At 48.3% G+C, this 14943-nt stretch overlaps 1 protein-coding gene across 4 annotated transcripts in view; it reads left to right on the plus strand.

Annotated features, from left to right (window-relative positions):
• The window catches only part of NTRK3 (neurotrophic receptor tyrosine kinase 3), a gene marked incomplete at both ends in the record, with an annotated part of 204589 nt that overhangs the window by 164084 nt on the left and 25562 nt on the right, over positions 1–14943 (plus strand). For all 4 annotated transcript variants that reach the window (XM_082290362.1, XM_082290361.1, XM_082290363.1 and 1 more), the window contains 3 exons: positions 950–1080; positions 5102–5274; positions 9352–9595. In XM_082290362.1, the coding sequence (XP_082146488.1) occupies positions 950–1080; positions 5102–5274; positions 9352–9595 (548 nt within the window). The remainder of the gene's footprint in view (positions 1–949; positions 1081–5101; positions 5275–9351; positions 9596–14943) is intronic.

Consider the following 14943-nt stretch of genomic DNA (forward strand, 5'->3'; position numbering starts at 1 on the left):
AGTGTTGTCCTCAGAAGAAAGGAAATTCTCCCAGCCACCAGTGACATTTAATCATGACACAGGGTCAGTGGATATGCCATAGTCGCTTACCTGCCCCTGTAGGTGCCTGGTATCTGGACAGATTTAGCCCTTAAGAATGACCTGCTAGCTGAGCAAACCAATTTTCATTGGCCTCTGTACCTCTGGTAAATTAAAAGCTACTACTCTTCTGATTCTTCCTGAATCCTTGGTTGATATTCTCTGTCAGTCCTCGCTGTCAGTGGAAAGGATCGTTGAAACTAATGGGTTCAGTTCATCTGTTGTGCCAGTGATGGTATCCTGGGATGACCTTCTTTCTGAGGGAACAATCCTGTGGGGGAAGGCTGCCGGGACAGGGTCCTGCTGCGGGGCAGTACTCTGCACTTCTGGCCAGATCCTGCTCATGCCCTAAGGAACATGGGGGTCACTGGTCCTCTTCCTCCTGGGAATGCTTTGACTCGCCAAGCTTCAGCATCAAAAATCTGTCGTGTTTGAGTTTAATCCCAGTTGAAATGCAAAACTCAACAGGACCTTCTAATCTCAGCTGGCCTTTCATCGGAAGGATATGACCTTTGCTACACCTCACAGGAGATGGATTATTTCCAGGATCATTCCAAAGAGATTCGTGTCTTTGTAGCAGAATTTGCCCAGAAGGTTCCTCTCCCTGAGGACAAGCTTGCCATGAGCTTGTCATGAAAACTGATAAACCTCAAATACTTTCCTCGCAGATGTTTTGCATGAGACTAACTCCATCCCAGAGATGGCTGCATTCTGTGGGTGGGTAAAAAGATCCCCATAGATATTTTTGTGAAGCGATTTCAGTTCCCTTGCAGCTTGCAAGAAAATTGAATTAGTTGTTTTCCATTCCCTGAATTAACCCTGATTCATTCTTCCCTCAACCCTCTCCCTCTTCCTCCCCTCCCTCCAACAGATGTCCAGCATATTAAGAGGAGAGACATCGTTTTGAAGAGGGAGCTGGGAGAAGGTGCCTTTGGGAAGGTGTTCTTGGCCGAGTGTTACAACCTCAGCCCCACCAACGACAAAATGCTGGTGGCAGTGAAGGTAAATCCCAAGGGCAAATGGCAGAGAGCAGGGCAGGGGCTGGTCAGTGAAGCAGTGAGCCTGTGTGGGAAAGGGAAGCGGGGGAGGGTTGGGGGCCATGGGTGGAGGTTTATCTGATGCTGGAGATTGTGGTAAATCCACTTAGTCACACAAAGTTTCAGTGTTCCGCTTCAAGGTTGTCTGTTCTCACCAACGCCAAAGCCTCCCTTCCTGCTGACACAGCCAGCAGACAGACAGGGAGGAGAGGCTGGTCTGGAAGCTGTGAACTCCCATGCAGCTGCAGCAGCGCCGTGTGGATCCACCTCCCTCCACCAGGCACTGGGGCCCTGCTCCGTCTGGATTTTATCTTTTTGTGTAACATGCAGAAGCTGAAACATAAAAAGGCCTCAGCAAAAATGAGCAATGAAAGCTAAGCACCATGAGCCAATTTTCTGGGATCAATTTGCTGCAAGATGGGCAAAGCAACTCGGCTCAGCTCCACTCTACTCCTGCTTGCCTATCCACAGGTCGCTCCTGTTTTGGGTATTTTAAGCCAACACGAGTTCAGCTTGGCTTGTGCTGTGCTGCTTGCATCCTTGTGGTATTCCTCGTGGGAGCTGTGCCCCATCAGTGTGGCTCTGGGCAGAGGAGAATGCTCAGTGCAGATCTGTGCTCTCCTCTCAAGTGGCACCAGTTGGCAGATACGCAGTTTAATCCCTTGGATTTAACCGATGCCTCCTAAGTCCTTGGAACAAGGTCTGCGTTTGAACTGATGCTCTACAAGGAGAAAGGTTCCGGCACTCTCTCCAGAATGCTGGAGGCATTCAGCTACTTGTGGCTTGTTCTAATCACTGGCAGCTCAAGCCTCTTTTTTTTTTTTTTTTAGCTCAGATGTCCCCTTTTGCTCTGGCAGTGAAGTGCAAGATTACACCTTTCACCTCTGAGACTGGTTAAAGCCAAGGACGCGACGACACCCACAGGATTAATTGTTTGATTATAGGGCTGGTACCTGCCTATCAGTGTCAGCCATCCCCCAGCAAGCCTGGCTCCCGAGTTTCTTCTGAGTTTCATTTGCACGTAGGCAGAAACAGCATCTGAACTTGTTTCTGGTAATTGCTACTATGAGCTTACATCTCCAGAGTGCCTTTCATCCTCCAAGATCATACAGCTCCAGCTCTGGAGCAGGGCCCTGGAATCTGGCTTCTTGCCAGCTCTGGGAGTGGCAGGGAAAAAAATCCCTCTAATTTGGGCCACATTATAAGTCTGAGGGGAAAAAAGGAAGAAAAAAAAAAAACCAGGAATAGAGGCTTTACATATTAAGTTGAGATTTGGCTGCAATTCCTGAAGATCTCTTGTCCCCAGCTGAGACTGAGAACTACCTCCCCAGTCACTGCAGCTCAGGGCAGCAGCAGGACACGCTGGTTAAGGGCAACTGAGTCCACAGCCCAGAGCCTGCCTCTGCCCTGCTCTCAGGGACTCTCCCAGGGCTGAAGGAATGGCTGTGTTACTTGCTCACTTAAATGGACTCAGATTTTTAGCAGATCTAAAGGTTGCAGCCCCGCAGATAAGCTGAGTTTTGATGTGAAGGCATGGACAAGCTTCCTGTTTTATTCAGCTTGCTTCTAAAAGCATCCTAAGAAATGCACAGACACTATATCCAGCAGAGTGTTAAGGTGACAAAGTCAAGTACTAGAAATGCTGGAGTGGCTGTATTCAGGGCACATTCTCTGAGCACCTATTTTTCATTTCTCTGTGGCTGCTCCATTGTGGTGATCGCTCCTGTGCTGGAACCTCCCTAGGGGTGAGTGTACCCCTTTTCACAGCCTCCCAGCAAGTTACTGGGGTTGTGTCATCCCCTTTTGCAGAGGGCAGAGGCAGAAGCAGGAAAACTGAGCTGAAGAGATCTGCTTTAGGTGGAGGATGGAGTTACCAACCTCTCTTTGCAGCCCCTGGACAGCAGGTACCTGCCTCAGAGTGAGCCCTGCTGCAGCAATAAACACATGGTGCTTGTGGAGACCTGGCCCTGATGCTGCATACGAGGGGATTTTCCAGATAATATTGAAATGACTGGCACTTCATGAAGACAGCTGCAACCTGCAGATGCTCAGGGACTTGCCAGAAGTTATGGAGGCACAAAAAAATATACCCCAAGCCTTCCTGGGAGAGGCATTCCACTTATTTTACTGAGACACCCCTTCTCTTTCTTTGGTCCTGGTCTTCTTTCTCTCTTCTATCCCTTCCAGCTCCTGTTGCCCTCATTTCTAAATGCTTGGCTGTGCAACATTAGTAATGGGGAGGGAGTTAATTACTGTTTTTGGTGTGTGATATCAACAAACTTGCAATCTTAACACCTTATACAAATGGTTGTGTGTGAAGGAGAGGAAACCTAAACTCACTGCAGCTTGAAATATTATGTGCAACTACAGGAAAAAGGGGGAGAAAAGAGTGATGGGGAAGGGACTATTTCCCTGCAGAAAAATAGGGTGGCATCAACATTATGAAGATATTAAATGACTAAAAGTAATTGGGTTTCTGAGATAAGGATGGATGCTTCGCCATCTGCACCATGTAACTAAAATTCATCTAAATACCTCTAGTCAAGCTAACCCAAAGGGCAAAGAATTAAAATAGATTTATGCCATGTGAGTAGCAGTCTGGGGGCAGAACCAGATGAGGCAGCGTCCTAAGGCCAGGGAAAAGCCTCACAGCAGATCTGGTCCAAGGGGAAAAGCACCTTCTCTGGAGGAGTCTGCAGGCAGCAGCTCCAGGGGCCAGCCCAGGTGCAGTAACAGAGTGCTGGGCCCTGTCCTCCAGGCAAAGCTTTCTGATGTTTAACATCCCTTTTTGCACATAAATTGTAGCCTGCAGCTGCTCAGGCCACTCTGCTGTCTGCATGGGGAGATTCAAGGCACGGGGAAAGGGGGCAGGTATATTTGTGTGTAGGTAAGGGGAGCTTACCCCCACCATGGAGTGTCCCCCACCTCTAAAGGGGAACTGGTGCACATCAGACCAACACAGGATAAGTGGAACAAGTTTCCTTGAGTGCTTTTCAGCTCTTGTTAGGCTGCCCAGTTAAAGCCAGAACTGGTCCTAAATAGTCCTGGCATGTGGAAGATGTGGAGAATATGACTGAGAACCAGCAACTCAGAACCAGCCTCTTCATTTTGTAAATGTTTGCAAAGACTGTGCTGATTCTTGTGGCCATTTCATCTTGTCAAATGGTCTGGACTTAAACTCTTTCATCAAGTTCTCTCCCTTGATACCCTGAGATGACAACAAGCTGCTTTCAAACTATGCTTTCTCCAATGCAACTGCACAATAATGCATGGACAAGCCAGAACCCAGCCCTGGAGAATCCTCCCTTAGCATCAGCTGCAGCCACAGCAACATCTTCATGGCAACTCTGCAATGTCGGGCTGGTCCACACCACCTGCAAGCTGCCTTGCAATGGCAAAGTGGCATTCTCAAATTGTGGGAGATGAGATATTCTCAATAAGGATACTGATTTCAGCATCAGTCTGCCAGGGGAGCTGCTATAAACAGCGGGGAATAAAAACATGATTTTAAAAATTATGAGAAAAGACTTGACAGTGTCCTTCTTCAGAGGCAGTTTGAAAAATCCACACAATAACTGCACAGCCAGGCAAATCCATCTTCTGAATAAAGGCAGTGTAGTCAGCTATTTCAAAATAAAAGACAGATAGCAAGGACTGTCTGGCTCAGGAATTTAATAATAATGAGATATGAAGCCATTCACCCCTAGGTCACCAGTATAAATTCTGCCCAAGCTGGGAATAATTGGAAGCTATTACCCTCTGAGGCATGTTTGCTGCTGCCTAGGAAATGAGTTGGGGAACCCACTGGGACAGCAACTACAGGAATGAAACACTAATGTGATGCCACCAGCCCTCCCAGTACAACTGGGCCAGTGGTTCCTCTCCCTTCCCTTCCTCATCAGCTCCTCTGAGATGCTGTGACTCCTTTATTCTGGCTTTTTCCCCACCTGAGCCCACTCTGTGCGTGTCTGCATCCCTTATTCCAGGCTCTGAAGGACCCCACGTTGGCAGCCCGCAAGGATTTCCAGCGGGAGGCAGAGCTGCTCACCAACCTGCAGCACGAGCACATCGTCAAGTTTTACGGCGTGTGCGGTGACGGCGACCCGCTCATCATGGTCTTCGAGTACATGAAGCACGGTGACCTCAACAAGTTCCTGAGGTATGTGGGAATGAGGGCACAGGAGGTGCTGTGGGGCTGTCCCACAGCTTTGGTGGAACTTGTCCTAGCTCAGTGGTGCACCGATGGCATCATTATTCAGTGGGCTGAGTAGTGAGAGATTGTTGTTCCAAGGGCAGCTTGGAGGAGATGATGGTCCTCACCACATTTAGGGCTTTATTAGCCCTATCCTGACATTTCCTCTTAGGTGGTCTCAGGAGCTGTGGAAACCAGGGTTTTCTTCTCCCACTTCAGCAAGCTGGAAGCTGCAGGAAGCGTGGCTGTGATCCTTCTCTGTCCTGTGGGGATGGAAGGACATGAAGACACAGCTGTCAGAAGCTCTGAGTCCTGTACACCCACCAAAGCCACGTCCTGCTGAAGCAGGAAGGCCACTTGCCATCACCCCCTCAGTCACTGAGCTCCTGCTTCAACAGCACAAGAACCAAAATATTCCTTGGAGAAGTTTGTTGGTGTCCTTGATCTGGTTTGTATCCTGGGCATTTACTGGTCACTGGTTCTCATTCCTGCATTCAGAAAGGACCTGAGAAATGCTGGAGGAGTCTCAGCCAGTGCCTGTGGGGTCCACCCCTGATCCCTGGTCCCTAACCTGTGGCACCAGGCTACTCATGAAGTCAGGCAAGGCCTGGAGAAGTGCTGTAATTACCTTCCCTGTCTCTAGAGAGATGCAGATTGCCAGAGCCCCCAGTGCCCCCCATCATCATTCAACTGTTTCATCAGCCTGAGGCAGATAATTTGTGTGCTCTGTATCCACCAGCAGCAAGGGCCAGGGAGCAGCTGTGGGAGGATGTTTATGGTGCTCTTTTGCCACAAAACAGAAATTCCACTCTGAAACCTGCGTGCAAGTGGAGTGGTACTTACTTCTTGAAATAATTAGTTGTTTTATTTCCCAATATTTAGAAAATTGGACCCTTGATATTTTCCTGTTTTGACTGCTAAGAGTGAATATGATTGCAGGAGGAACAAGAATCTCGTGCACGGCAGGTGTAGATCTGAGGTTGGGATACACTCAGTGAGTATTTTTGTACCAACACAGTTTCTGCCATCAGCATGAAACCATGAGCTGAGCTGAAAGGGTGTTTTAGCCCAGACTGGTGATGCGGTGTTAAGGACAGTGCCTCAGCCTTGTGACCCAAGGCAGACAGTCTGAAAAAGAGAGTGAGAGATGCTGTTCTTCAAGTGCTTCATAAAGAAAGACCCAAAATTGACCCATCCTTTTTCCTGGCACAACCAGCAACTTTATTCCTTTAGAGGAGTCAGATATTAGAGCTGAGGAACAACTTCTCTCACTGCTCTAGTTGACCTCCCAAAGAGTATAGTGCAAAACAGGCTCTTTCAGAAAGGTGTCTCGTGCCCACTGCCAATGCCTGATGGAATTGCTTCACCCAGCAGTGTGTTCCTAAGGCTGATATCCCTCACTCCCTCGTCCCAACCCTTTCTTAGGACATGTCTGAGAAACACTCATGCCTGAAGAAATTAATCTCCAGTCTCACTGGAAAAGAAAACTCATTGTATTATCTTTGGCCTTTATGAAGGAAAAGAAACTTTCCCAGGTGTGTGGTCCCTGGGATTGCAGCTTCTCATCTTCCAGCTGTGTTTAGCTGCCAGCTTCTCCTTCCTGTGCAGCCTTTCCCTGCGTGCTGGAATGTGGTAGGCAGTGAAAACCCTTTGTGTCCCAAAGGAAGATGACTTTGGGGACTATGGGAGCTTAGACCCTGCAAACAGGCACCCTAAATGGCCAAGGGGTCATATGGAAAGAGAGTTTGGGCTTAGGTAAGGTGTCTGCTGGAGGGGAGTGGGGGCTCCAAGGGGGTCAGGGAGGGTTGGTGAGGCAGAGCTGCTTGGAATCCATCAGCAAGCAGCAGATTTTATTGTGGAATAATTCACCCAGCCCACAGCGGGAGACAGTGACTCCCAGACTGGAGGCCAGGAACACTGGCAGTCTGTAAGAGACACTCAGATGGACTTTTCCTAGTTTAACTGCAGAAATTGGAAAAGCAGTAAAATGGAAGAGGTTCACTTTAGACCCAGTTTCCTAGAGAAAAGCACAATAAATAAATTCCCCTCAGTGCTGTTAGACCTTTGCGTGTTTCCCAGAGAACAGAGAGTTTTAGTGGCCTGAAACATTAGCTGGTGTGGCAAGGGGGAGCAGCAGGATCAGCACGTACCAGCTGGGCTAGCGGTGGCATGTGCTGGGATGGCTCCTCATGTCTCCCGGGGCCACCACGCTGGTGGTGCCACAACAGACCCTGCTGTCTCCACCAGGGCAGGCTGCAGTGGTGGTGTCTTGCCTCCAAAAATACTGATGGAAAAGGTCTTGGTATGGAGAAATACTGGCACGGCCTTCAGGGAGCATCCCTAGGGATGGTGTGCACAGGAGTCTGCCCACAGGCTGGGTGGGGGGCAAGGCTGGATGTTCCTGGCACAATCCCCCCTACAGCCTGGGGGTCTGCAGTGACCACATCCCCCTCTGCTCACTAGGGATGTCCATCGCTTCCCCCTTTTCCTTTGGGGGAAAGCTGGTTTTCCAGCTTTGGTTTCCTGTCTGGGTCAGCAGCCATTGTGAAGCAGGGATAACAGCACGTTGCCATTACAGACCCTCTCTGCAGTCTGCAGTAAGTTGTTGCCATTTGCTGTTAGCTCAGACAGGCAATAGGCTTGGCTGGAAAAGTTACAGAGTTCTGTGTTCACCTTCCTGTGAAGCAGCACCACAGCCAGACTGTCTTGGGACAGAAGAGGAATTTCAGATGAGGAAGCCACAATGGTGATTTTTTTTTTCCCCAAAGCCTCCATCAATTCATAATGGAGAAAAAATTCCAAATGTTCTTTAACAGGGAATCCACCCAATTTTATGGCCTCTCTGTTTAAACTGCCTTCCCCAAGAAAAGATGGGCATACCCTTCTCATATTCTCTATACCCTTCTTTACATAATTAAATATACTAATATCCTTGCTGTTCATCTCACAAATGTGCTGATTCTTCTTTCTTCTGGATTATAACCATTTGGGATGGAGAAAGGGAGAGAGAGACTTGTGCCTACTATATAGCACACACCAAGAATCATCTCAAAGAGGACGGTATGAAAGCCTCAGAGGATTTGCTGTGCCGTGTGTTAGTCACAAGCAGGAAGGTCACAGCAACATCTCTTGCATTTCTCTAAATATGAGGGCTTTTGTTATTCCACCTTCACACAGGTTACCACAGGGTGAGCTCTGCCAGGGAAAGAAGCATCACAGAGGGAGCACGACAGAAAATCTTGGCACATAACGAGGACGGGGATAAAAAAGGGACAGGACAGGAATGAAACTGACCTAAAGTCCTGCATTTACAATGCACTTGGTTCAGCAAAATATTTCCTTTTGTTTTCTCTGCACCTGCTGACATCCAGGGCTAAACTTTGCACCTGTGCTCGTGCTGTCACACTTCACAGTACCTTTGTTAGTTCTGGGATAGCTCAGGACACAAAAGGGATTTTACAGGGATGAAGCTGCTAGTGTTTCCTCTGAAACATTTTCTGTGATCTCTGGCTGTATTGATATCGATCGGGGGTGGTTTGTTGGTGATATGGAGAGAAGAGAGGAGGCTGTTTGGGATTGATAAAGAGATTAGGTAGAAGAAATATGGCAGCTCTGGAAGAAAAGGGGATGATATCTCTACCTTTGGGGCATTTTCAGTGGTATAAGAATTAAATGGAGCAAATGTAAATATGTGGAGGCTTATTAGTTTTGCAGAGGTCTTGCCAGAGAAGAGTGTCCAGGCTGCCTCAAGCCAGTGGTCCCTCTGTCCAGGCAATCTGTCTCCATCTGTGGCCCTAAGAGGCCGTGTGCAGTAGACAGGGCAGGATAAGGATGTATGGCACCCACTCACCCAGCAAATGTTCCCTCAACCTCCTGTTTTCTCAAGCCTTTCTCCCTTCCCTTCCACTGGAGCTGTGTGTCCGTCCTCACAGTGCAGAGCTGGGGGCTGGTCCCCATCCAGCAAGAACAGTGACTCTGTGGACTCCTGTCTCCTGGTCATTTCTGAGACCCAACTCTGTCCTTTTTGTTTCTTCCTCCCTACAGGGCACACGGCCCAGATGCTATGATCCTCGTGGATGGGCAGCCTCGACAAGCCAAAGGGGAGCTAGGGCTATCCCAGATGCTCCACATCGCTAGCCAGATCGCCTCTGGAATGGTGTACCTTGCCTCCCAGCATTTTGTCCATAGAGACCTGGCCACCAGGAACTGCTTGGTGGGAGCCAACCTGCTGGTGAAGATTGGAGACTTTGGGATGTCAAGAGATGTCTACAGCACTGATTACTACAGGGTAAGGCAGCTGCAGTGGCAATCTGATGCTCAGAGCAAAGGGAGATAGGAAATGTTACAGTAAATCAGTTTTTTGAGCCCTTGGGCTCACTTGCTTGTTTTTTCCCTCATTGAAACTTGTGCAGAAGTTGATCAGGCTTCCCTAAACCACTGTCCTTAATCCTTTTCAGTCCTGGCCATGCTTGTAGTTCAGACACCCATGCAGATGCCTACACACAGACTCTGTGATACCCCAGCACACAGTCACATGCTTTTGGATGGCTCTGAAGTCATTCCATCCTTACTGCCTATTTTTATTCCCTATTTTTTGAAGACATTGACAAATTAAAGGTAATCCAAAGAGATGATGAATACTACAGGCTGTGACCTCTGGTGTTAGACTAAAGAAACTTAATACAGGGACCTAGAGAGAAGGCAACTGAAAGACTGACTGATAAGTGCATAAAATATGGAAGAGGAAATAATAGTCAGTTTAGGTTTGACCTCAGCACACTTTTTTTTTCCAGCAGGGTCATCATTTAGACAATGGAATAATTTGCCAGGGTTAGGTTGCTGAGAGCCTGTCATTAAAGAACTTCAGGAAGCAACTAGATAAAAATGCCTGGGTTTAGTGCAGAGGCTAATCCTGTACTCGTCTCTGGGGAGAGACTCAGTGAGCCAGGAATGCCTTTCCAGTTCTTTCTCCTGTGATTTGTGCTCACACTGTCCCCTTGTCTTGCGCACTCCCTCTGTACCTGTCTGCACTGTCCTGCCTGCCTGGGATGGCAGCCTCCCTGGGGGAACAGCGTGTTTCCCTTCCCAGCTACAGGAGAAATGTGATGTGCAAAGTGTTTGGAGCACACTGGAGTAGGAGTTTGTCTCTGGACCATCCACCAGAAGGAAGTGCTTCTCAGGCTAAGGAGCCGTGGTTTCAAGCCTGATGCTTGCACAGAGGCTGATTTATTTCTGCTTACAACATGGATGTTTGGCTTTGAGGATCATTTCTCCCAGCTACCCAGAAAGGAGCGACCTGTTTTCTTGATCCAATTCAGGAAGTTTTCGTTATGTGATAGACAGCTGCCAAGTGCAGTTACTGTGCTGGGGAGGAGGGAAAACACGATCAGATTTGTGCTGAGACGTACCACCTCTCCCTGGCCCGAACACTGGATTGCCACTGGGTTTAATTAGCAGCGAGGAAACCAGTCTTCACTGTGCAGCAGAAAAGCCCATGCTGGGAAAAGGTCTCAGTGCACTTACTGGGCAGTGATGAGGAAAGAGAGGTGATGTGGTCCCATCACTGCTGAAACTTCAGGAAAGAGCGAGTAAGAAAGAGAAAAGCCCAGGGGAGCATGAGGAGCAGCACATGTGATTACCCATGCTCTTGCCTGCTTTCTTCCCTTCAGTCCTGTTGTTCCTGCCCCAACCACAGGCAGTGTCACACTGCTGGAGACAATCCCAGCTGAGAGCGTTCTCCTGCAGCACCAAGAGCTCTCTGTGCAAGAGGAGAAATTGCTGCTGTTGACATGTGAAGGCTAGGAGAGCTGAGTTTGTTGTCGTGGGATTTTTTGTCTTCTCTGTGGTGGTGTCCTGTAGCCCTCATCCTGTCTGTGCAAAGTGCTTTGCTGAGGACTGCTCCGTGCTGTCTCACGCAGTGTTGTAAGGCGCTTTGGTGGACTTTTCTCTGCATACACAAATTGCCAAATATTACTAAAGTACTAAGTAGTTATCACCTAATTATCAGAGCAAGAATTTACTTTCAGACCTGCGCAGCCTTTTGTTCTTAGTTGATTTTCCTTTGTTTTTGCTCAGTTTCAGTATGTTTAAAACTTTTGATCATGAGGTTAATTCATGGAGGCCTTATAGTCCAAAGAAGGTTTCTAGCAAAATAAGGTTCTGATTGCCCATATTCACACACTGGTGGCATGAGGGGCAGAGAGTTTACATCACTTGCCCAAGGCCAAAGCAGGAAGTGGTGACAGATCTGGGAAGTCTACCCAGGCCAGCAAAGAGCAGAATTCCAGGGCTCAGGTGTCCTTCATCCCTCCTCTACCCACAGTCCAACCACACTCCTCCCCAGAATATTAGCAAAGAAGCTCAAGTGGGAGAATCAAACTGCTCCTGGGTCTCACCTATGAAGAGTTGAACTTTTAAATTCTTCACTGCTGTCTCTGGTCACATCTATGACCTGCCTGGTGAAGTTCCCGAGTCTATTTCCCAGCGTTTGTGCATGGCAGCTCTTCCCTTTGGACAGGCTGCCATTGCCAGCAGTGGGACCTGGAGCAAAGTTCTGCTTCAGTTGGTTCTAGAAAATATGGTATGTCCAAGCTGCAGCCCTGGGAGAAGCTGTAATTTGTCATTTTGTGGAAACACAGGGAAAAATCCCACCCTCAAGCTGACACAAAGTGACAGGACTGGAGCTCTCTGCAGGCAGACTCGCTTCAGTCTGCTGGGTGCCTGTGTTTGCTCCTGCCCAGGCCCCACAAGCCTGGATAACTGGGTATGTGGATATATTACCTGGTTCCAAGCTGAGGATTAGTTCCTAGCCATTTCCTTTCTTTCCCATTTTTTAATCTTTTAAGACAAAGAAAATACACCATATGGCTCCTGCATTTGTGGCATGCAGAATTGCTTCAACAAAGGTGAACTGCTTAATTTTCTGTTACACATTTGGATACAGAAAACAAACATTTGCGTAACAAAAACGGCAGAGAAGCTTGTTCCCCCTCTCTGCAAGCTCTCCATGCTCTGCCTGAAGACAGATGCATCCATTTCCTCCTGCATCACAGAGGGATCCCGTCAGCTGTTGCCTTTTAACCTCCTTTCAAGAAGACAGGATGGAGAGAAAATGGTTGTGGAGGTGGAAGTGGTGGGGAGAGGTGGAACAGCATCTGAGTGGAGGAAAAGCGGAGGAAAGTGGAGGAACTGGGGAGACAGGGAGAAGTAGCCCAGCTTCTGTGTGAAGAGGGAAGGCGGGGCTGCTGAAGAAGCATTTCTGTGCTGTGTTGTGTAACGTGCTGTGCAATCTTTGGTGTGGGTCTCTGTGGGAAGGCGGGACGGAACATATCCATATTGGAGAGGAAAGGTTTGGGCGGATTTCATTTTCCTTGTTGTTTTCTCTAAAAAACTGTGTGAGTAGGCGATTTTTTTAGGTATGACTCAGGACTGTGACAGCAGGTGGTGGGACGCTGCAGGTCAGGGACATTGTGCCTCAGCCAAGATGAGGGTGGCATGGAGACTGCAGCAAGTGAGGCACAGAGTGCCTGCCCAGTGCTGTCCTGGAGGATGTCAGGGTGGCTGCAGGGGAGGGTCAGAGCTGGGGGCATCACCAGGGCTGAGATCAGAACCCCAGCTGCTCTTTCACCCTGCACACTGGGGTTGGGTTTCTCCAAGAGCCCTTCTGTGGCTCTGGACCCACCCAAGCTCCAGTAATAGCCAGATAATTTTCCATTCGTCCCCCCCCCCCCCCCCCCCCCAAAATGTGTAATTCAGTTCCAAAACAAAATCACGTGGCAGCTGTCCAGGGAAAGGGCAGTATTTCTTCATCTTTAGATGAGAACACAGTCTTAAATTGTAGTCAAGACTCCCAAGGTGATGTCCTGACATGGGTGGGACATCAGCAGTGAAGAGACATGCCAAATAGAGGAAGGATTTATGTAGACATTAAACCTCATGAAGACATGTCCCTGTCCGTATTTCCTCTGCCCTACTCTTTTGGCATCCTGCTCCAAATCCTCGGCTGGGCTTGAAACCTCTTGGGGATTTAGCTTCATCCTTTCCCAGAGGTCAGTCCTGAGTCTCCTCCTGGTCATTTCATCATGCAGAGCACACCTGCTTGTCAAAAAAACCCCACATTTGCGACTTGAAATGTTTTGGTTTTTTTTATTTCTAGCAACACAGAGATAAACAAAATGACAAAAATGCTCCCTATTTCTGTGTCCTCACCACTCTGGAGCATTGTTTGGATTTGGGAGAGACAAGGTTTGCAGGAAGAAGTAATATATTTTAATAGAACACATGATATTGCTGGAATGGGGAGCAAGAATGAATTTTAGGTGCACAAACCCTCTCTGAGTTCTTTTTTTATTGTCATTTTCTATTGTATCTGTTGGTTTAATAAAAGATTAATACCTCTTCCCATGAACCTTGGCTCTCACACCCTTAGAACATCAGAACCAAAACATTTCTGCTATGACTTTGGCCTTAGGTCAGTGTTCCTTAAGAAGTCTGGGATCTGTCCCCCTCTGAAGCACGAAGGTTTACTGTGTAAATATTTCATTTCTTCTCTTTCTTTAAAACGGCCAGCAAAACCCCTGTATTCTTGATACTTTTCAGTACCCTTTGTAAGGTTGCTTTTCTGATGACCATCTCCTGTCTAGACCATCACTGACTTTAGTTCTTTTCCTCTGCAGTTCGAGACTGGTTTCTTTCCCATGGATACAGCCAGTTATTTTGCCAGGGAAGTTTCAATGTGTGCAATAGATCACCAAGGTTTAGCAGCTGCCTGGGTCATGCTCCTTTGGAAGCTCATCCAGCATGGTAGATAACGCTAACAGATGAGCCTTGCGTTGAAACCAGATTTAGTCTGACCCATGGTCTTCTCGATAGAGGGCTCCAAAATAATCACACCATCACTGGTGCTCTGTTCACCAGCCCTGAACTCTCTGCAGAGGACCAACAGGCACAGGGGAGGAAAACTGCCTCTGAATTTCTAGCTGGGAAACGGTACTGCCTCACTTTGGGAGGGAAAATAAGCTGCCACTCTCAGGTTTTATGGTAGAGCTGGTGTACACTGGCTGTAAGGGAGCTCTGGACAGAGAATGAGCCAGGCTCTGCACCCAGACAGTGTGCTCAGGCTCAGCTCAGTGCTGATGGGTGGGGGAGAGCCAGCTCAGTCCCTGGCCACGCTGGCTGTTGTGTGGGATCTTTTGTAGAAGGTTTGATGTGTGTCACGTTCAGCTTGCAACACCAGCACCACTCCCAGCACCTCAGTGCTGTGCAGACGCATCTGTGCACTGCCTTTTTCCTCTTCTACGCCTTCTCTGAGGTGGGAAATGTGATGTGCTGCTCTCTTTCCACCCTTTCTGCTCAGGTTTTGGGAAGGTTTCACATCTGTAAATACATGTTCCGTTAGGAAGAGGACTCAGAGGTGAAAAGTGCTTCAATTTACTCCTGTCTTAGGTGGAATTCTGGAAACGCATCTTGCTTTGTCAGACCTATGTGAGTAAGGGCAAAAAGGTCTCACAGTGACCTGGAGATGTGACTGATACAGATGTGCCAGCCAGGCAGAGCCACAGCCTTGCCGTTTGCAAGAGCCTGTGTCTGAAAGTATTACATGCCCTTCTCAACATCAGTTTATCCCATGTATCCCAT

Source organism: Coloeus monedula (genome assembly GCF_965178545.1).
Source record: "Coloeus monedula genome assembly, chromosome: 14".
Classification (NCBI taxonomy): Eukaryota; Metazoa; Chordata; class Aves; order Passeriformes; family Corvidae; genus Coloeus; species Coloeus monedula.